Source organism: Salmo salar, chromosome ssa01 (genome assembly GCF_905237065.1).
Source record: "Salmo salar chromosome ssa01, Ssal_v3.1, whole genome shotgun sequence".
In the NCBI taxonomy this organism is placed as follows: domain Eukaryota; kingdom Metazoa; phylum Chordata; class Actinopteri; order Salmoniformes; family Salmonidae; genus Salmo; species Salmo salar.
The window spans coordinates 161,876,659-161,900,952 of NC_059442.1; the positions used below are offsets into that span (position 1 = coordinate 161,876,659).

Genomic DNA, 24,294 nt, shown 5'->3' on the forward strand with positions numbered 1-24,294 from the left:
GGAGTATGTAAAACCTTGAGATAGGAAAATAATTTTCTTAGATGAAACATAAAGGCCATTTTAAAGGTGTTTTGTACAAGCAAAATCAGTTATCATGACTCTCTATTAGGAAATACCTGATGACTACGCCATTTTGTCTCTTGAAATAAAGACATGTGCAGTGAGCTATGGCTAATGCAAGGCAAAATCGCATTATCAGGCTTTAAACGGGTGTGTAAAAATGACAAAATAAATTTGGTGAATAAAACTGTGGATTTAATATATTATTGCGTTGACTTGAACTGCTTAGATAGATGTATTTATAGATAGATAGATAGATAGATAGATAGATAGATAGATAGATAGATAGATAGATAGATAGATAGATAGATAGATAGATAGATAGATAGATAGATAGATAGATAGATAGATAGATAGATAGATAGATAGATAGATAGATAGATAGATAGATAGATAGATAGATAGATAGATAGATCGATGTATTCATAGATATATGTATTTATAGATAGATAGATATATGTATTTATAGATAGATAGATAGATAGATAGATAGATAGATAGATAGATAGATAGATAGATAGATAGATAGATAGATAGATAGATAGATAGATAGATAGATAGATAGATAGATAGATAGATAGATAGATAGATAGATAGATAGATAGATAGATAGATAGATATAATATGTACATTTATGTCTCCCTTCTAGCCATCTGCTGACTGGGTCAAATGATATCAGCTATTATCTTAATCTATACTAACAATGTCAAATTATTGAGCTACAAAAACAAGATGAGGAATGCTTGTTTTTGTCCATTGAAAATAATCTCATCCTAAATCGAATTCCCTGATTGTGTAAATACGTCCTTCTATAACACATTAACATAATTCAATTATGTGCAATGATTGTAAAATGACAAAACGATCATCATAATATGTTAGGTCAACATTCAGCATTTAACATTCTGAACACACATCTTTGGGACATACATATATCAACAACAACACTCCTCCAGGACAGTAGAAGATTTCAAATGTTCCTTTAGTACAAAGTTGAATAACTTAGCAGCCTACGACAGCACAGGTTGACATAGCGTTGGCATAGTTCTTGACTCGGATGGTGAGGTATTATGAGGAGGAGGGTTGAAATAGTTTAGTTCTTGACTCGGATGGTGAGGTATTATGAGGAGGAGGGTTGAAATAGTTTAGTTCTTGACTCGGATGGTGAGGTATTATGAGGAGGAGGGTTGAAATAGTTTAGTTCTTGACTCGGATGGTGAGGTATTATGAGGAGGAGGGTTGAAATAGTTTAGTTCTTGACTCGGATGGTGAGGTATTACGAGGAGGAGGGTTGAAATAGTTTAGTTCTTGACTCGGATGGTGAGGTATTATGAGGAGGAGGGTTGAAATGGTTTAGTTCTTGACTCGGATGGTGAGGTATTACGAGGAGGAGGGTTGAAATAGTTTAGTTCTTGACTCGGATGGTGAGGTATTATGAGGAGGAGGGTTGAAATGGTTTAGTTCTTGACTCGGATGGTGAGGTATTACGAGGAGGAGGGTTGAAATAGTTTAGTTCTTGACTCGGATGGTGAGGTATTACGAGGAGGAGGGTTGAAATAGTTTAGTTCTTGACTCGGATGGTGAGGTATTACGAGGAGGAGGGTTGAAATGGTTTAGTTCTTGACTCGGATGGTGAGGTATTACGAGGAGGAGGGTTGAAATGGTTTAGTTCTTGACTCGGATGGTGAGGTATTACGAGGAGGAGGGTTGAAATAGTTTAGTTCTTGACTCGGATGGTGAGGTATTACGAGGAGGAGGGTTGAAATAGTTTAGTTCTTGACTCGGATGGTGAGGTATTACGAGGAGGAGGGTTGAAATAGTTTAGTTCTTGACTCGGATGGTGAGGTATTACGAGGAGGAGAGTTGAAATGGTTTAGTTCTTGACTCGGATGGTGAGGTATTACGAGGAGGAGGGTTGAAATGGTTTAGTTCTTGACTCGGATGGTGAGGTATTATGAGGAGGAGGGTTGAAATGGTTTAGTTCTTGACTCGGATGGTGAGGTATTATGAGGAGGAGGGTTGAAATGGTTTAGTTCTTGACTCGGATGGTGAGGTATTATGAGGAGGGTTGAAATAGTTTAGTTCTTGACTCGGATGGTGAGGTATTACGAGGAGGAGGGTTGAAATAGCGTTGACATTGTTGTCAACTTGAACGGTGAGGAGGACGAGAAGGAGGAGGATGAGAACTACCCTGTAGGAGTGAGGCACTGAAGGAGCCCCAGGTGGCCTCTTGTGTCAGTGTGTGTGAGTGACATTAGCTGTCTACAGTGTAAACAAGTGGGAGAAAGTGAACCCAGAAGGATGCAACCACACTGCAGAGTGTGTATGTGTGTGTATGTGTGTGTGTGTGTGTGTGTGTGTGTGTGTGTGTGTGTGTGTGTGTGTGTGTGTGTGTGTGTGTGTGTGTGTGTGTGTGTGTGTGTGGTTAAACCGGCACTTCTCTTGACCATGCATACCGTGAGTCCAGGAGGATGCAACCACATGTGTGTGGGGGTGTGTGTGTGTGTGTGTGTATATGTGTGTGTGTGTGTGTATTATGTGTGTGTATTTCATGACATACAATGTGTGTGTGTGTGTGTGTGTGTGTGTGTGTGTATGTGTATGTGTGTGGTTAAACCGGCACTTCTCTTGACCATGCATACCGTGAATCCAGGAGGATGCAACCACATGTGTGTGGGTGGTGTGTGTGTGTGTGTGTGTGTGTGTGTGTATATATGTGTGTGTGTGTATTTCATGACATACAATGCATGTAGGTCTGTATCCTTACACCACAGCTTGTGATCAAACTAACCATTCTCTATAGCCCATCCAGACCGTCAGCCAAGGTGGATGCAGCCATTCTGCATGTTCATGTGTGTGTGTGTGTGTGTGTGTGTGTGTGTGTGTGTGTGTGTGTGTGTGTGTGTGTGTGTGTGTGTGTGTGTGTGTGTGTGTGTGTGTGTGTGTGTGTGTGTGTGTGTACAGTATACAGTACATGGACGCCTAACCCCCTATGCCAGTGTATAGTCGAACTGGCCCTTCTCCAGCCCGTCCAGGCCGTCTGCCCAGGTGGAGGTGGGCATGCTGCGGTAGGGGTCCAGCAGAATGCGGAAGCACCGCACGATTAGGATGAGGAGGACACCGAAGAGGAAGAGGACCAGGGCGAAGGTGGTCTTCTGCTCCAGGGTCATGGCGGCGACAAGAGCAGTAGTGGCCACTGATGAGGAAGAGGACGAGGAGAGGCGCTGTCCTCCGGCAGAGTGCAGCAGGGAGAGAGGAGAGGTGAAGGGCTCACCCTCCGTCATCCAGGAGGAGAGGTGCTGGGCGGCTAGGCTACGGGGCTCCCACAGGGGGTGCTCTGGCATCCTCATGAAGCCAGCCCCATCCCTCATCCCCTCCAGACGGACCTCATTGTCTAGACAGAAATAGAGAGTGGGGGAGAGGTGGGGAAGGGGGTGAGGGAGAGAGAGGGAGGGAGGAAGAGGTGGGTGAAAACAACGAGACAGAGCAGGGAGGGGTGGGGTGGGGAGAGGGGGATTGAGGGAGAGGAGAGAGAAGAGAGAAGGAAGGGGGAGGAGATGGAGGGAAAGAGAGGTGGGAACAGAGAAGGGGAGATAGGGGACGAGAGACAGACAGGGAAAAGAGGTTAGGACAAAAAGACAGACAGCAGTGCAGGGAGAAAGAAAGAGAGGAAAAAAGTGAGCTCAGAGAAAGATAGACAGACAGAGACAGAATCTGTGTAAAACCATTACAGTCAGAACGGGAACAGTATTTTGTTATTCGTCACCTGAACATGAAAATGTTGACTCAACGCGAATATGATGGGCCAAATTTGAGGGATGGTACAGCGTATCTGAAGAACAGACAAACAAAACCAATTTCTTAAGCAAAATTCCAACTACAGGGTGAAATAGTTTTTTGCTTGTGCTACTGTTTCTATTACATTTATCTGAAACAAGGAAAAACGGGAACGCGACAAGGTGTCCCCAGTTACCCTTTTCACTTTCATTTTAATAACTTCAAAAAATCGTTGTGAGTCCATATTCTGTGCTGTGCTGAGTAATTTATCTTTAAGGTATTCTAGGATAAATCAAGAACTTGTTTGAAATACGAGTGCCAAGCACTGCAATTTTTCTGACACCTTTTATAGATTTGACTGGCTCTACAAAGAAGAAGTAAGACACAATCCACTCTGATACGATTTATACTGCAATAAATCAAACAGACAAGCTTAAAAAACGAAATACGGATTCAATTAACAGAAAATGACATATGGCAATTCCTGATGGAAGAAGTCCTATGAGAACTTTCAAGCACCTTAGAACTGCCTCAAAACATCCAAGTTTCTTTTTTAAATGCATTTTTTCTTTATTTAAATGCCACCTTCAAAATTTGAAAGCTGCAAGCTTTGGTGTTTATTTTAGAACTGATTGAATTAACACAAGGACATAGGAAATTAATTTGACGGAAGCTTAATTGTAAAGTGTATATTTACAAAAGTTCTTTGACAAAAGTTATTTTGATTGAAAAGTTTATTTGTCAAATGCCACCTGCCATATATTAAGTTGCAGTGAGCTATGTCAGCTGCTGTGTTCCTCAGATATATATCCTGTCTGAAAAGTCCACAGTTCCCCATGCAGTGCTGCTGCTTCTAAAATGGTGACCAAAGTCAAGTTGGCAAGTGCAGATTTGGGTGTCAGTAAGTTGTCACAACTGATTCACAGCTTGGTTTGAACTGCGAGGAGTGCAGACTACCTCATGTAGTTACAGTTCAAGTCAGAAGTTTACATAAACCTTAAACAAATACATTTAAACTCAGTTTTTCACAATTCCTGACATTTAATCCTAGTAAAAATTCCCTGTCTTAGGTCAGTTAGGATCACCACTTTATTTTAAGAATGGGAAATGTCAAAATAGACTCATTGCGGAGAAGAAACTAATGTCTGTGGGCATGACGTAGCGTTTGGCCAGAGCAAGTAGTTTGGGTAGCCTGGCAAGGCTAAAGTCTATAAAATACATCTCTAAAAGCCTCTACATTTTAAACATGACTAATTTCACATTCTTCATCATGCAGTCTCTAAAATGGCAGCAAATAGGCAGTGAGTGGGGGACTTTAAATGAGTGCGTTCTTTAATTCAGGTTTCTAAAACACAGTGGGAGTTCTTCAAATCAAAGACAGGTATGTGGCAGCAGCCTTCTCCGAGCAGATCAATGCCTGGCACATATTTAGTCTTAAAACTGAGAGGCTCAGGCTTGTTCACACTCAGGACACATTAGAAAACAGAGAGACTGGAGAGAGAGGGAGACATAAAGGGAAGGAGAGAGACAGGAGAGCGAGATAGTCAGAGATAAAGAGGGCGAGAGGAAAGGAGAGACGGAGGCGGCTGATGTATCATCTTCATTCTATTGAAGCACTATCTCTCTCTCTCTCTCTCTCTCTCTCTCTCTCTCTGTTGAAGAGGACACACACTGACTCACAGTCAGACTGCTGCAAATGAAGAAAGAAAATACAATAAACAGACCCATTAAATGTGTCTTATTCTCCGTTCAAACAGTACTGCAGAGGAACAAAACAGTTTAGGACTGTAACGATGAGGGATAAACAAGAGTCTATGGCAGCCGCATTAGACTTGCGCTTCCAACATTTGATTTGATCTGTTGCAAAGCAATCTGTTGGCTTTGGTTTAGTGCAGCATTGGTGATTGTTTGGAGAGCTATTTTTCAGTCAGAGCTGGAGGTAGAGAGCTGAATATATCAATACCTTGGTGAATGAATGAATGACTAATAAAGCAGTCTTGCGGAAGGGTTTCTGTGTGCCAGGGATTGTAGAAATATTCAGTCAATGGTGATAGTCTCCAGTCTTTGAAACATCTGATGCAGAAATTCATAGCTATACATTAGCCTAGACACACACTGGGAAAAACAATGCTAGCATTGTTGTACAGTAGAAGTCGACCCAACTGGAACTCAACCTACACATGCACATGCACACGCACCCGTACACACACACACACACGCACCCGCACACACACCCGCACCCACACATACAAGCATACATGCACCCGTACACGCACCCACACACACACACACACGCATACACATGCACACACGCAAGCACGCACCCACACGCACACACACACGCACGCACCCGCACACACACACAAATACTCAGGCATTGAGGTACTGGTGCAATGCAGTAAACAGAGCACAATTCTTTCAGAAACAGGGAAATGTTGTCAGAAAGAACGTTAGAACACAACGGTGGGATATCTATTCTTTGACAGGTAGTTCAATTTATGGAGCTACTTCAGTGACGTCCCTCTGAGAGGCTTGGTGTCAATGTCGATGTACCGTAGCTGAGGATTTTGTCTTTCAGATCAGGAGTCATATAGACTACTGTACAACACACAACATCTGAGGCTTGAAATTCCAGTCCCTTTCTTGCTTAATTTCTCTCTCTCTCCACTCTCGCTCACTTTGCAGAAAAGGGAAATTCAAAAGTCCACTGTCCAATTCACTTTATCAGCAAGAACAGACTTTTCTGACATTAGAACAAGTGAGCATAAAGCATTACACAACACATTACAGGAAGCACAATAACAGTCACACACCATTTAACGTATGAACAGGCCCATTATGGGAAGTACAACGGCTTCTAGATATCACTCTGCAGTTGAATGAATATACACTATAGACCATCTCTTAATGGAAACAGGGAATTGCACTGTCTCTGTCAGTGTCAGAGGGTGATTTGACTGGCTCTGCAGTCTTGTTGTGTCTGTCCTGTCCGTCTTGCTCAACCAACCACGAGCTTCCCCCTACGAACTAAAACAACAAACCACAGCTAGACCCTGTCTGCAGACACCGTCTTTGGAACGCTAACAAAGTGTTGTTCTTAGAACCTGTTTTTATTTTTTATTTTTTCCCCTGGGCAGATCATTATTGAAACCAACCTTAGTTTGATGGTCAGGCTATGCTGTATCGAAGTTAGAATTTGATTGTCACAAAGTATCTTATAAAAGGTATAGGTCTTTAAGAATGGTTCCTGCAATACGAACCAAGCATTTCCAAAACAATCCTTAATGTTAGCTAGTGACCTTTAATTCAACCTTTTAAAGCTGAAGAGAAATATCACCTAACAATTTCACCTATCATTCTAAGAACATTCTATGTTTGCTGAGATCCTTCCTCCTCCCAGCCCTGCTGCCTCGGTGGGAAGATTATCTTCTCTGTGATGGAGAAGTGGTGCCAGGTTTCCTCCAGACATTGACACTTGACATTCAAGCCAAAGAGTTCAATTTTGGTTTCATCAGACATGAGAATCTTGTTTCTCATGGTATGAGAGTCTTTTAGGTGCCTTTTGGCAAACTCTAAGCGGGTTGTCACCTGCCTTTTACTGAGGAGTTGCTTCCGGCTGGCCACTCTACTATAAGGGTCTGATTGGTGGAGTGCTGCAGAGATGGTTGTCCTTCTGGAAGGTTCTCCCATCTCCACAGAGGAACTCTGGAGCTCTGTCAGAGTGACCATCGGGTTCTTGGTCACCTCCCTGACCAAGGCCATCCCGCGATTGCTCAGTTTGGCCGGGTGGCCAGCTCTAGGAAGAGTCTTGGTGGTTCCAAACTTCTTCCAATTAAGAATGATGGAGGCCACTGTGTTCTTGGGGACCTTCAATGCTGCAGACACAATCCTGTCACTGAGCTCTGCGGACCATTCCTTCGACATCATGGCGTGGTTTTTGCTCTGACATGCACTGTCAACTGTGGGACCTTACATAGACAGGTATGTGCCTTTCAAAATCATGTCCAATCAATTTAATTTACCACAGGTGGACTCCAATCAAGTTATAGAAACATCTCGAGGGATGATCAATGGAAACAGGATGCACCTGAGCTCAAGTTTGACTCTCATAGCAAAGGGTCTGAATACTTATGTAAATAAGGTATTTCTGTTTTTTATTTTTAAATACTTTTGCAAACATTTCTAAAAAAAACTATTTTTGCTTTGTAATTATGGGGTATTGTGTGTAGATTGATTAAGGAGAAAAAAATAATGTAAATCATTTTTGAATAAGGCTGTAACGTAACAAAAATGTTGAAAAAGGGAAGGGGTCTGAATACTTTCCCAATGCACTGTATCCTTTGCTAGTTAGTGAGTTCTTAGCCCAGTTATAGACAAAATCAAATCAAATTGTACTTGTCACATACATCGAATACAACAGGTGTAGACCTTACCTTGAAATGCTTACTTACAAACCCTTAACCAACAATGCAGTTCAAGAAATAGATTAACAAAATATTTACTAAATAAACTCAAGTAAAAATGTTATGAAAAGTAACATAATAACAAGGTAATATGTACATGTAGGTAGGGGCATAGATAATAAACAGCGAGTAGCAGCAGTGTAAAAAGGGGGAGGGGGGTCAATGTAAATAGTCCAGGTAGCCATTTGATTAATTGTTCAACAGTCTTATGGCTTGAGGGTAGAAGCTGTTAAGGAGCCTTTTGGACCTAGACTTGGTGCTCCGGTACCGCTTGCCGTGTGGTAGCAGAGAGAATAGTCTAGCAGTTGTCATACCAGGTGGTGATGCAACCGGTCAGGATGCTCTCAATGGTGCAGCTGTATAACATTTTGAGGATATGAGGATATGAGGACCATGCCAAATCATTTCAGTCTCCTGAGGGGGAAAAGTTGTTGTCGTGCCCTCTTCATGACTGTCGTGGTGTGTTTGGACCATGATAGTTCGTTGGTGATGTGGACACCAGGGAACTTGAAACTCTCGACCCAATAGGGTCAGCAATAGGGGAGTGATTGCTTCCTACAAGAGCACAAAATGTGTACATTTCTAGACATCTTTGAAAAACAAGTCAGGTAAAGAGCTTTGTCAGGTAAAAATACAGTGTTGTATTTTGGGACAGGCTTGAATAAGCTTAGAAGTCAATAAGCAGAGGGTAGAATAATGTGTCTGATTCTCTGTAATAATGTTATGGGAATAATAAAGCATTTTATTTTGAAAAGTGGTTTCTTGCATCAAACAACACAACAAAAGTGTGTGGATAGTGGATAAACAGGTTAATGTCAAGCCCTGCATGTTTTTTTTCTCATGGAATGTAGGCCTACATTGAACACCACACATTGGCGGCTGCTGTGGCTGAATGATAGAACAGCTCTTTCCATGTTACAATGGGATGCATGTTTTCCATTGTTTTTGATGGTAGGACACTCTGGAAGGCCTACATTATGATCAAATAGCCACAGTAGCCTACTTGGCCGCTGTTAAAACTGTAACTTAAAGTGGGTACAGCCTCAGTGTTCGCATTAAATGCGTCTTTGAAGTTGCACAGAATTTTCACAACATTCAAGTTTGTGCTCAGCAGACCTGAAATTTGCCCTGTGCTGACAAAAAAATGAGAAGGAACATTAATATTAAAAAACTTTGTAATATCAAAGATTAACAATAATTTCTCTGTTAAACTATTATGAAACCACAATGCCTTAGAGAAACACAACAAAGTTTATATCCATAACATATTCCTATAGGGCCCGATTTAGATTTCCGAAATTAAGCCTTATCTTACGCATGCCTTTCCTACACACTTCTCAGTAGTTGGTTTTCAGACTTACCTTATGAAGATGCGTAACGGGCTTTGCAGGCGTGGTTCCCTTGCGCGCGCTGAATAAATGTAATTGAACAGCTGAAAACCCTCCCACTTGCCTGCCAACAGATTTTCTTGTGGAGTTTTCATTCAATAGGTTTTTAAGTACATTTATCTTAAGCCATCCCTTTAAATACAGTGTACCTTTTAGGTAGAATTTTGTTTACAGACTTAATAGAATATATTGAGAGAATGGGTTCAGAATATTAGGGATCAATGAAACATTTAAATATTCGTCTCCGTTTCGGCAGCAGTTGGTAGATATAAAAATACTCTAATCTTGTAGATTATTTAGTGTTAGGAAAGTATTTTCAAATCACAAAAAACAGGTTTGGAGAGCCCTTACGCACAAAAGAAAGAAAACTGTGTTTTGATTCATTCTGAAAATTGCCACATTCAGTTCTTTAACTCATGGTAATATTGGAAGATTAGTGTACATAGATTTATAATAGGGAGAATAGTGTACAATAGTAGGCTATACCCTCGTCTATTGCCTGCACTAATCATGGAACTGTGTGATGACGCAGTCAAGTATTGTGCCATGCATCAGGTTCAAACTGCTTGGTCTGCGCTCCGCTTCATAATGATTGAATTAGCCTACATGTCTTTTTTTATATTATCCTCAGCAACAACTACATGGCTGTCACAGTGTTTACAGAGGAAGCAAATGAAGGTAAACTAAACAATGGAATTAAATGGAATTATAATGTAGGCTATACCAACTGAAGGGAACTAACAGGAAATTGAATATGTTTTGTTATTAGGCCTACTGACGGTCGATACATGATAGAAACAGAAAACAGAGAATGTCACGGTAGCCTATAATTAAGACATTCGAGGGTGCCCATCCCTGCAAGTTAAAAGGCTGTACAATTTAAATTCTGCATAATGGCACAGCGTTTCATAAACTACTGTGGGAAATGTTGATTTGCTTCAGTTTGCTGCCATATGACTGGTTTCACATTGTCTCCAGCGATTATAAGGTAAAATAGATCTAAAATAAGTGTAATTTATATACACAGTTCCCTTATCCAAACAGATTACTCAATTACCTAGCTCTTATCAATAGCTCTTATCAATAGCTCTTATCAAGTTGGAAATGACAGTACATGGAGAATGGTGTAATTTCTATAGGAAAAACTTTAGTTGACGCTATTTTCACGTGGAACTGGTAGGTTCGCTAGACCTTATTCATGGTAGCCTCACGTGTAAAGGTGATGGAATTATTAGGGCATTAAGTCAAGATCAGAATAAGGTGTGTCTGTAGACACACCTCCACCACACCTTCATTTATTGGATCTGCACACAAAAACAAATAGCAGGTGAATAGCACGCTATTCTCACGCTTAAGTTCAAGGTCAGAATACGCAGAGAGAGAAAAGTGCATAAAAAGGGAACTATGTTCCATTTATGCGTGCTTAACTCCGGCTGGAATCGGGTCCATAGCGAAATGCTTATTAAAATGCAACAGGGGATCTGTGAAAAGGGTACGTCTGGAGACAAACCGACCTGCTGTAGGAACATTTGCTCAAGACATCACAAGGGAACACGGGCAGGGAAAGTACAACTTGAAGGACCTTGGAGAGGGACTTAATGCAATATGCACTGTCAGAGTAATGCAATAATGGTATGTGTGTTCTTGTAGTACATTTTGCCTGTTAGAGGGCATTGGCATGACTGTTGTCAGCAAGGATTATACATGGTTTTATTGTTATATTTCATAGTCTCGTATAGGGGGTAATAAGTATGTTCATAAATCAATTTTTTTTTTTTTACATTTCAGCAGACACTCTAATCCAGAGCAATTTGGGTTAAGTACCTTGCTCATGGGCAATATTTTTCACCTATTCAGCATGGGGATTCAAACCAGCAACCTTTTGGTTACTGGTCCAATGCTCTTAACCACTAGGGTACCTAATAAGAGCACAGTGAAGTGTTCTTGTTGTCCTTTCTACCCTTTGTGTAGGAGAAAAAAAACTTACACAACTGACCATACACAACACTTATTAATCACATACATTCGACTGGGAATTATTGTTAATTGACTACAGCAATAACCGAGCCAGTAAAGATCCATTCCATCGATTTTAACCTTTAAAATCAATATTCATTTAGACCGTGAGGGGAGACTTCTGCATTAAGTAATTGATGTTTCATGGGTTAAAATATCCTGCCTTTCCTTGTCTGTGAACTAATGCCACACACACAGGGGTGGTGATGCGTGGGGGTGGGGCTGAGGAATACAGAGGGGAGGAAATAGAACTGTCACAGCTTTCTTCATCTTCCGATGATATAGAGAAATCGTCGTCTGAGAACGTGGACCAATACGCAGTAGAGTTGGTGCTCATCATCTTAATTTATTAAATGACGTTGAACACGAGAAAACAAGAAAACAACAACAACGACGACGACGACGAATGACAGTTTTGCAGGCTATACTAACGCAGTGCAAAATCAATCTCCCACAAAAGACAAACACAAACACACCCTCATATATGGGACTCTCAATCAAAGGCAAATAGACAACACCTGCCTTCAATTGAGAGTCCCAACCCCAATGAACCCAAACATAGAAACAGACACACTAGACTCAACATAGAATACATGAAAATCAAACAGTGCCCAAAAACCCCGGAATACCTAAATCAACTGCCCTACAACAAACACACCACCCCTAACCACATAAAACAAATACCCTCTGCCACGTCCTGACCAAACTACAATACCAATTAACCCTTAGACTGGCCAGGATGTGACAAGAACACACACAAAATATCAGATCTTTTCGATGCCTGCATAAGCATTCGACGTCAACATTTTTTATTTAACTAGGCAAGTCAGTTAATCTTGTAATATGCGTATGCCCGCGTAGAATATGTCTTAATCACAGCCAATCATGCCAGATTTCAATGCTTGTCCATGCTGGAATATACTTGAGATTGAAACATTGCAACTGACTAACATGATTTTCTAAACTTGCCAAGCAGTCCATGTATTGTCTGTCTGCTGTGAGCTGTAACTCGACAGTCTATGGAGTTCAAACCGAGGCTTTGATTTGACTGCTGATCCAGCAACTCACCAAGGGCCATAATCTTCCACTCCGAGATGTGTTCTCGTAAACAGATTATCTCGAGTTACGATAATAGTATTGTTAATATAGTTACATGAAGACATGACTAAAGGTCAATCAGATTTGTGAACATAATCCCTAGCTGTGTATTGCCGCTTTCCATGTTATCTATTGTCTGTAGCTTGTGAGGTGTGGAAACACTTTGTTGCTTTTATGGATTTTGTCTTGTTGCTTTTTGTACTGTCTGTGCGGTTGAAAATTAGCCGGCTGGCTAAAACCGGCACTTTTACAGAAATGTTGATTAATGTCCCTGTAAAAATAAAATAAGCTCAAACTCAAACTATTAACTTGGTGCGCTGTAAATGGTTAAAGACTTTGGACTCTGTCATGTTAATCAAAGTGTTGCGGGAGTGGAAGTGATTGTTATCTGCAGCCTCACTGGAACTGTGATCAAAGTACATTCACACAGGGTACTGGTGCTCTCAGGAACGTTGTACTTGTTCGCGCAGTCACGCTGTGAACAACTTTGGGAAAAGGACAGAAAAGGTTGAAGGGATGAAGCAAGAAAACACTCAGTGGAAAGATTTCCTGATGAATATCAGTGTTCTGCAAGCGGTGCTGACAGTTCCCCTCTTTGGTCCGGCTTGTATTGGGTTGATGGTGTACCTTATGTTTACGTCTCTGTGGCTGCTGCCTACTCTCTACTTCATATGGCAGTTAAAGGACCGGCACACACCTGAAAGAGGGGGTAGGAGAACTGCATTTGTGAGAAACTGGAAAGTGTGGAAGCTCGTAAGGGACTACTTCCCAATGAAGTTGGTGAAGACAGCGGAGTTGAACCCAAACAAGAACTACATTTTAGGGTGTCATCCACATGGGGTCTTGAGTCTCGGAGCCTTTACTGCTTTCACCACGGAGGCCTGTGGCTTTATGGACCTCTTCCCTGGTGTGCGCTCCTGTCTCTGCATCCTGAGTGGCCTCTTCAAGATCCCCCTCTACAGGGAATATGTCATGTCCACAGGTTGTTGTCCAGTCAGCAAGCCCAGTCTCAAGCACCTACTGTCTAAAAGTGGGAAAGGCAATGCGCTGGTGATTATTATAGGGGGTGCTGCTGAGTCTCTGCTGAGTCTGCCTGGGGTCAACGCTGTGGTTATGAAGCAAAGGAAAGGCTTCGTCAAGGTGGCCCTGGAGTTTGGAGCTGACCTGGTGCCCGTCTACTCGTATGGGGAGAACGATATGTTCCGCCAGGTGATCTTCTCAGAAGGCAGTATGGGCTGGAGGTTACAGCAACTCTGTAAGAAGATCATGGGCTTTGCCCCTTGTTTGTTCATGGGTGAACGCTGGCTCTGGATGCCTTACCACTGCCCTGTCACCATTGTTGTGGGTAGTCCTATCCCAGTGCCAAAGAGGCCTTCTCCCACTCAGGAGGAGGTGGACCACTATCATGGCCTATACATGGAGTCCCTGGCCAAGCTCTTCAATGAGCACAAAGTCAGCTGTGGACTCTCAGACAGCCACGAGCTGCTGATCACATAAGCCAATCATTTTGACAATGTGAATGAGGTGATTTGTCATGGTGTCCTTCTGTCTGCACTGTAGCCCACCGATCTCCACAGTGAGTATGTTTACATGCACGGTAATAATTCTATATTAACTGATCATATCGATTATATATTGATTATGACAGTACTACGAGTTTGACAGTAGTCATGATTATCTTAATCGGCGTAAAGTCATAAGCGAAGTAAACATAAACGGATTAAAATACCTATATTTTTTTGCAATCTTTTGAATTATTGGGATACCTTAATCAGATAGCACATGTGCAGATAGCACATGTGCAGATCAACTGCAGTGTAGTTGATCTGCACATGTGCTATCATAAGCAGCACGAGCCTCCCTCTTTGGCGCATGTGAATTGAATTCAGATAATCCGAAAGTATACATCTAAGAAATAGGTTTCGCATACAAACTCTATAATTCCGAAGTCAGAATCAAATAGGCTTCCCATAAAATTATATGATTGCTGTGATAGGACCTTTATTTTTATTGGTCATTTTCTACATTTCTTTATAAGTCCCATCAGGCACCCTGATTATCAGCTGTCCATGTAAACAGGATATTTAGGGAATTCTTTCATCTTGCAAAGCATAACAATGTTTTAATCAAACTGTTATATTAATCAGAGTATTCACAACGATCCTATTATTGAATGCATGTTAACATACTCAGTGAGACTTCTCGAATGAAAGCATTCCAACTCAGCATCTGATCCAGCGATGTCCCAATCATTGATCCCTGGATCCACCAAGCTGCCTGGCTAATTGGCGCATAGCTTTTGACTGCATTTACTGTAAGAATGATTTCAAGGGGAAAATGTATATGCTTTATATGTAGCAATAATTTAACCATGAATCTGAATACCTTTAAGATCCACTCAATTTCATAACAAACAGTGATTGATTGTGCGACTTGGGATTTATGAAGAAATACTGTGCTTACATGTTGAGTATAATCAATCAGACTTTGTATCCACCAGCAGCACCTGAGCAATGTTTATCAGGGATCATAACATTATTTCAAGTATAACAGTTGACTTTTAATAACTTGCGCGGTAGAGCTGCCGAGTACTGACTATTTGCAATACAGTAATATATAGAAATTATGTATTTCTGCTGATATGTATTTTAATAAATTTGGCTTGTGATGAGGGTTCACTTTGACCACAGGATTTTGTCACAATGTATTAATTTATTTAATCCTTCCTGTGAACTGCGAAGTGGATACAGATAGCTGCAGTGAGAGGTTTTGGACATAAACAGAGTGGGAGTGTCTTTCAGTGCTATGATTCACAAGCTGTAGAGATCTATCATAACATTTCAATTTTTCTCTCTCATCACATAAACATATTAGGCATACTCTTCTCTACAGGACAAAGTAGTTGTTACCCAACTATCCCAATCATCTTTGACATGGAAAATGAATCTAGATTTAACATACACTACCATTCAAAAGTTTTGGGTCACTTAGAAATGTCCTTGTTTTTGAAAGCAAAGCACATTTTTTGTCCATTAAAATAACATCAAATTGATTAGAAATACAGTGTAGACATTGTTAATGTTGTAAATGACTATTGTAGCTGGAAACGGCAGATTTTTTTATAGAATATCTACATAGGCGTACAGAGGCCCATTATCAGTAACCATCACTCCTGTGTTCCAATGGCACGTTGTGTTAGCTAATCCAAGTTTATAATTTTAAAAGGCTAATTAATCATTAGGAAACCCTTTTGCAATTATGTTAGCACAGCTGAAAACTGTTGTTCTGATTAAAGAAGCAATAAAACGGGCCTTCTTTAGACTAGTTGACTATCTGGAGCATCAGCATTTGTGGATTCGATAAATAAAGCACTTTCTTCTGAAACTCGTCAGTCTATTCTTGTTCTGAGAAATGAAGACTATTCCATGCGAGAAATTGCCAAGAAACTGAAGATCTCGTACAACGCTGTGTAGTGCTCCCTTCACAGAACAGCGCAAACTGGCTCTAACCAGAATAGAAAGAGGAGTGGGAGGCCCCGGTGCACAACTGAGCAAGAGGACAAGTACATTAGAGTGTCTAGTTTGAGAAACAGACACCTCACAAGTCCTCAACTGGCAGCTTCATTAAATAGTACCAGCAAAACACCAGTCTCTTTGGCTTTTTCTTTGCAACTCTGCCTAGAAGGCCAGCATCCCGGAGATAATTTATGAAAACCTGCTTCAGAGCACTCAAGACCTCAGACTGGGGCGAAGATTCACCTTCAAAGGTGCTTCAACAAAGTACTGAGTAGAGGTCCACCGATTAATCGGAATGGCCGATTAATTATGGCCGATTTCAAGTTTTCATAACAATCGGAAATCGGTATTTTTGGACGCCGATTTGGCCGATGTTTTATTTATTTATTTTTTTTTTTTTTTTTTTAGACCTTTATTTAACTAGGCATGTCAGTTAAGAACACATTCTTATTTTCAATGACGGCCTAGGAACGGTGGGTTAACTGCCTTGTTCAGGGCAGAACGACAGATTTTTACCTTGTCAGGTCAGGGATTCAATCTTGCAACCTTACGGTTAACTCGTCCAACGCTCTAACCACCTGCTTTACATTGCACTCCACGAGGTTAATCGAATGCAGTAAGAAGCTAAGTGAGGTTGCTAGCTAGCATTAAACTTATCTTATAAAAAACAATCAATCAATCATAATCACTAGTTAACTACACATGGTTGATGATATTACTAGTTTATCTAGCCTGTCCTGCGTTGCATATAATCGCTTAGGTACACGTTGCTCCAACCATAAACATCAATGCCTTTCTTAAAATCAATACACAAGTATATATTTTTAAACCTGCATATTTAGATAATATTGCCTGCTAACATGAATTTCTTTTAACTAGGGAAAATGTGTCACTTCTCTTGCAAACAGAGTCAGGGTATATGCAGCAGTTTGGGCCGCCTGGCTCGTTGCGAACTGTGAAGACTATTTCTTCCTAACAAAGACAGCTGACTTCGCCAAACGGGGATGATTTAACAAAAGCGCATTTGTGAAAAAAGCACAATCGTTGCACGACTGTACCTAACCATAAACATCAATGCCTTTCTTAAAATCAATACACAGAAGTATATATTTTTAAACCTGCATATTTAGCTAAAAGAAATCCAGGTTAGCAGGCAATATTAACCAGGTGAAATTGTGTCATTTTGCGTTCATTGCACGCAGTCAGGGTATATGCAACAGTTTGGGCCGCCTGGCTCGTTGCAAACTAATTTGCCAGAATTTTACGTAATTATGACATAACACTGAAGGTTGTGCAATGTAACAGGAATAACGTTTTGTTTTCGAGAGGATAGTTTCTGGATTCGACCATATTAATGACCTAAGGCTCGTGTTTCTGTGTGTTATTATGTTATAATTAAGTCTATGATTTGATAGAGCAGTCTGACTGAGCGATGGTAGGCAGCAGCAGGCTCGTAAGCATTCATTCAAAATAGCACTTTCGTGCATTTTGCCAGCAGCCCTTCGCAATGCATTACGCTGTTTATGACTTCAAGCCTATCAACTCCCAAGATGAGGCTGGTGTAACCGATGTGAAATGGCTAGCTAGTTGGCCGGGTGCGCGCTAATAGCGTTTCAAACGTCACTCGCTCTGAGATTTGGAGTAGTTGTTTCCCCTTCCTCTACGTGGGTAACGCTGCTTCGAGGGTGGCTGTTGTCGATGTGTTCCTGGTTCGAGCCCAGGTAGGAGCGAGGAGAGGGACGGAAGCTATATTGCTACACTGGCAATACTAAAGTGCCTAAAAGAACATCCAATAGTCAAAGGTATATGAAATACAAATCGTATAGAGAGAAATAGTCCTATAATAACTACAACCTAAAACATCTTACCTGGGAATATTGAAGACTCATGTTAAAAGGAACCACCAGCTTACATATGTTCTCATGTTCTGAGCAAGGAACTTAAACGTTAGCTTTTTTACATGGCACATATTGCACTTTTACTTTCTTCTCCAACACTTTGTTTTTGCATTATTTAAACCAAATTGAACATGTTTCATTATTTATTTGAGGCTAAATTGATTTTATTGATTTATTATATTAAGTTAAAATAAGTATTCATTCAGTATTGTTGTAATTGTCATTATTACAAATAAATAAATGTAAAAAAAAAAATCGGCCCAATAATCGGTATCGGCGTTGAAAAATCATAATCGGTCGACCTCTAGTACTGAGTAAAGGTTCTATTTTTAATACATTTGCAAAAATGTCTAAAAACCTGTTTTTCCTTTGTCATTATAGTGTATTGTGTGTAGATTGATGAGGGTAAATAATTATTTATTCCATTTTAGAATAAGGCTGAAACTTAACAAAATGTGGAAAAGGTCAAGGGGTCTGAATACTTTTCGAATGCACTGTAGACAATGTAAACCATATTAGCCATTGTGTAGCATTTAGAGTAGAACAAAAGCTGGCTACTCTACCAGACAGCTTAATGTCATGAGTGGTGACAGGTTTTAATTATAAATATGATTCTGCCTCAGTGCTGGACCAAATACACATCCAGGTGTGCCCTTAACATGTTAAAATCTAAATCATTGCAGTTTTTTGTCATCAAAGCACACATACCTATAAAGATACATACATAGATAGAAATATATACTACAGTAGCCTACTGGTATTCAGTATCTTGAAATGTTCTGGCATCTGGTCATACAAAATGCTTGCCTTAATGCAGGTCATCAATAGAGCATGAAATAGAAATTATGAATACATAAATCTAAAAACAGACGAAAAAAAATGCAATTTATAATATGCAGAAGATTCATTCAGAAGTCCAGAGGGCTGCACTCCGCATAGCTATAGGCGATACATATACAGGCTACTGTTAATTAGATTTCCAATTGGAATTTTATGCAGTAGCCTATGGAAAATGCGACCTCATCAAATCAAGGTGCTTCTAATGAATATTGGAATTAAATATAAAAAATTCCCATTTAAAAGTTAGTCACAACAAAAGGGCTAACACCCAATGCAACACTTAAAACAGATAGCCTAGTCACAGGTGTAGGCTACAATTTCAAATGTAACGATTTAACCTTCAGCCTAAAATAACCTATAGTTATAGCCATTTTCTGTTCCACCTACTGAGGTGACCTCACCTCAAGCATATGCTCAATCTCAATTCACTCAACAAGTGAAAAGCCGATATTGATGCCGACGACCCTGTCACAGGCAATCAGACACTACTGGAGAGTATCTTCTCAATACACAAAACAAAACAACGAAATCTTTGAGAAATTAACAGGAAAAATAAGAAAATATTCACAACTATTTTTTTAGGTGAAAACATTGAGTTTATACCTTTGTCTCCCTGCGAGAACGTCGGATCCATTTCCAGAGTTACACAGGGAACAAGAGGGTTTCGCCCATTCTACCTTCCCCTCTCCCCTTCAATATCAGCACATATTGAAAAGACAAGACAAGGACGAAAAACAAGAAATGTTGAGAATAAAAGGTTAATGTGGGTCTTCAAAAATGGTAACAATGCAGTCCTCGGTTCAATGAAATTGGCAATGCAGGGAGACTGGCTCCAACCGCTCGGCGCACATCGTTGCGCGTCTGCTGTGTGTGCTAGAGTTTATGGACTCAACTGGTAGAGGAAATCACCGGGTTCCCCCAACACACACTACATCATACAGCTAGGGAGGGAGGGGCACCCATACTGAATTTGCGCCAGTGATGCGTTTTTAAAATCGAATTTTCTAGAGCAACAATTGGAAAGTATTGGTCTCTTTTTTAAATAGCGAAGAAATATATGTTTTTGTTTGTATTTGATTAGGACTATATATTTCTCATTGATAGGCTTCTACTGATATAGGCCTATACGTCAATGGAAGATGATAATCAATCAAATACGTGTCAACGATGGAGTCAGTGAAATTACGCACAGGTTTCTCAAAATACAGTATGTCAGTCTATGGATATGTTTCGATTGATAAAACACTCTGTCAAAACAGTTTCTACACAGTCATGCATTTTCAAATCTAAAAAACAGAGGCTTAAATGTAATATTGGACTCAAACCATTTCTGGACACAATAAATCCTCAGGGAGATTATGCCATCAGCATATGTTCTCACATTGAGTGGGTGAGGCAAATCAATTTCCTGATTTGATATAAAAATCTTTAGAAGCAATAATCCTCTCGTATAGATATCTACGCAGATGAGAATAGTCTCCAGATATCTTATTCCCCTTCTCTCTGTGTAATTATCCATCCATTATGAGTAAAAATAGCATATGAAACAGATACAGGGTTCTCAACTGCACCAGATATACTCTAATAATGTCAGGGTATGTTTTTTCAATTGAAATATATTTATATTTGACTTAAATGGCACTCATATTACTGCCCTACCAAGCAAAAAAGCAGTAACTGCTAATTTGGTCTAAAATGAGTTAATGTAATTTTTGTTTCATTAAATACATTCTTAATCATGTGGACAAGTATCCTGCCTCTATTGTATTGTGTTTTGGAGAAAATGGGGGTCATGTTAGCAGTAACTGCACAAAGTTACTGTGAAACCAAGGTAAATAAAAGCAATTTTTCTCAGTTCCACGCTATGAGCAGTTACTGCCTTTTTGCTTGGTAGGGCAGGCCTCTGAGCTTTCCATTGGTCCTCATAATGAAGAGTGATCATGCAGGGTTGTTTTACTGTTAAAACAACAGTTATGTTTCCTATTAAGGCTACCTAGCTGGGCAGCTTGTGCTTTGATCTGAAATTGCACTATGGTGACCATTAACTAAGGAAGCTCCACAACAATCAGTCGGCCCTCTATAACCTTACGTTACAGCCTTATTCTAAAATGGATTCAATTGTTTCCCCCCCTCATCAATCTACACAGAATAACCCATAATGACAAAGCAAAATCATTTTTTTGACTTTTTTGAAAATGTATATGTATAGTTTCCTGATCTTTCTTATATCTCTCAGATATAGGACAGACAATTAAAAACAAACTTCCTTTTGATGTTGTTCCATGTAGTGAATGTAATTCAATGTGTTTCTGTTGGCTAATATCAGTAATGCCAAATTCAATGTTTCATCCAATAACTTGTTTATGTTTTTTTGATACGTTAAGGGATCTTAACATTTTAAATCAAATAGCTAAATTATCCCCGATAGGACCATCTTAAAACAGCTTAGAACCACCCCCCCCCCCTCCCGGCTTAGACAGGGCTTAAACTCTAGAGGGTTAAACAGCATGATTATTACACAGGTGCACCTTGTGCTGGGGATAATAAAAGGCCACTCTAAAATGTGCAGTTTTGTCACACAACACAATGCCACAGATGTCTTAAGTTTTGAGGGAGCTTGCAATTGGCATGCTGACTGCAGGAATATCCACCAGAGCTCTTGCCAGAGAATTTAATGTTAATTTTCTCAAAGATGATCAATGGAAACAGGATGCACCTGAGCTCAATTTCGAGTCTAATAGCAAATGGTCTGAATACTTATGTAAATAAGGTATTTCTGCTTTTATTTTTAATACATTTTCACAAATATCTAAAAACCTGTTTTTGCTTTGTCATTATGGGGTATTGTGTGTAGATTGATGAGTATTTTTTAAATCAATTTTAGAATAAGGCTGTAGCGTAAAAATATGTAGAAAATGTCAAGGGGTCTGAATACTTTCCGAATGCACTGTATACTGTATGTGACTGTAAACTAATGTAAGGTCCGTTGGTCTTTCTACTTCCTAATGGTTCTGGTTGGTATGTTAAGTTGGAAGCTGATCCTAGATTAATACTTATCAATAGCGTCTGGGCAACAGTCTCAATCATTTCTATTGAGTCTGGTGCCAGGGGGCAACGCTGCATCAGACACACCCAGAGCAATGTATTTAGAGAGTAGGGACATTGAGGTTTCTGCTTTATGATGCATTTACATGACACTTCAACATTCTATGGCAGCCATGTTAGCTCCCCATTAACATGACATGAGGAATATTCTAACGATGTTATGCTATGTAACTGAATGTCTGGAATTAGAACAATATTCAACGTTCTAAAAGTTGGTCTATCTCTCTAAACATATGGTTCTGGACACACCTATCGGGGTGAGAAATGTCTCGCGTGTGATCCCCATATGCGTCCCAGACAATTCATGTAATTTCCATCCCTGGAATAAGATTTACTTTGCATTAAACATGAATCACCAAAGGCAGATCAATCAATAGGCGTTGATGTTTCAGGGCTGAAGATTGGGCGGCCCGGTACGGTCTGATGAAGAGAAGAGGACAGTCTGTAGCCTACTGCAGTTTTATACAGTAACAGACAGATCAGAGACAGTCAAGGTTGATTGGTTTCCGAATTCAGATAGCTGCGGAGGATACATTTGGTTTTAAATGTCATTGTGTCAAGGCCAATGGATAACTCTTTTGAGCACCCCATCATTCACCATGTAATTGTCTCAATATAAGACTGACACTAAACACTTAGCATCTAACATTTCGATCTGTGGTGAAAGCATATGCAGAGATTCTGAGACTGAGCTTTTGCTTGAAGTCACATTGCACCATGCAGGCAGCTGTCTTCGGGACGTCTTCGGCCAACGTCTTGGACATGGAAAGACAGGGAATGTTCTCGGGTTCTAAGAAATCCGCAAAGGGGTCCCGATATCATTCTCCTTCAGGCCACTTTGTGAATCATTGATAAGAAATACCCGTCGTTGTCCATTTGTTATAAAGTGAGCATGATTCATTGGCAGTCTTGGTCATGTTCTGCATTAAGCTACTATTTCATGTTTTTCATGCTCCGTTCTATCAAACAAAAAGTGGTTTGGGATACTGAGGGAACTCTTCTCCACATCTCTCTCTACTGGCTGTCTTTGAACATGTGGAGCCTTGGCAGCATAGCCATCTCTTGCACTATCGTTCAACCACCCCAAGATAAAAGGAGCATCAAAGACCTTTCCCCTACACTCACTCCGCTGGTGGGTTGCAGTGTACTGTACTCGCAGTAATACATATTAAATATAACACATGAATTATTAAACCTGATCTATGAGACACTCAAGCGAAGTGCTGAGGCACTGCATACTGAATTGATGGGGTACGCCATGGGAAAATTAGCAAGTGCTTCCCGATAGTTGATATGCATAACGTGTGTGAATTCCAGAACTCATTCCAGGGGCGTGGTGGAGCGTCGGTGCTGCACCTCTGCATCTCTGCATTCATGGTCGATATTGCTCAAGGGGCCAGGGTTCCGGTCTAGAAGCACGTCTTTCGACTGCTCCTACAGTTTTGCTTCGGTACTGCAGTTTAACTGATGCCTGGTCCAGAAAGAACATTTTCATAGACGGCCACATAGAGAAATCAGATTTGAACAGTGGTGGAAAAAGTACCCAATTGTCATACTTGAGTAAAAGTAAAGAAACCTTTATAGAAAATTACTCAAGTAAAAGTGAAAGTCACCCAGTAAAATACTACTTGAGTAAAAGTCTTAAAGTATTTGGTTTTAAATACACTTAAGTATCAAAAGTAAATGTAATTGCAAAAATATACTTAAGTATCAAAAGTAAAATAATAAATAATTTCAAATTGCTTATATTAAGCAAACCAGACTTATATTAAGCAAACCAGTACAATTGTTTTTAGTTTTTATTTACGGATAGCCAGGGGCACCAACATTCAGACATCATTTACAAACGAAGCATTTGTGTTTAGTGAGTCTGCCAGATCAGAGGCAGTAGGGATGACCAGGGATGTTCTCTTGATAAGTGTGTGTATTGGACAATTTTCCTGTCCTGGTAATTATTCCAAATGTAATGAATACTTTTGGGTGTCAGGGACAATGTATGGCGTAAAAAGTATATTCTTTTCTTTAGCAATGTAGTGAAGTAAAATTAAAAGTAGTCAAAATATCAATAATAAAGTAAAGTACAGATACCCCCAAAACTACTTAAGTAGTACTTTAAAGGATTTTTACTTAAGTA

The 24,294-nt window shown here is 40.1% G+C and overlaps 2 protein-coding genes across 2 annotated transcripts; one reads left to right on the forward strand and one right to left on the reverse strand.

Moving 5' to 3' along the window:
• Positions 1-587: 587 nt before the first annotated feature.
• On the reverse strand, positions 588-3,485 carry ctxn3 (cortexin 3). The gene has a single exon (XM_045693490.1). The coding sequence runs from the start codon at positions 3,429-3,431 to the stop codon at positions 3,051-3,053; it is 381 nt and encodes a 126-aa protein (XP_045549446.1). The 5' UTR covers positions 3,432-3,485; the 3' UTR covers positions 588-3,050.
• Positions 3,486-13,209: 9,724 nt separating this feature from the next.
• LOC106571154 (diacylglycerol O-acyltransferase 2) lies at positions 13,210-15,491 on the forward strand. The gene has a single exon (XM_045693495.1). The coding sequence runs from the start codon at positions 13,319-13,321 to the stop codon at positions 14,297-14,299; it is 981 nt and encodes a 326-aa protein (XP_045549451.1). The 5' UTR covers positions 13,210-13,318; the 3' UTR covers positions 14,300-15,491.
• Positions 15,492-24,294: the final 8,803 nt, after the last annotated feature.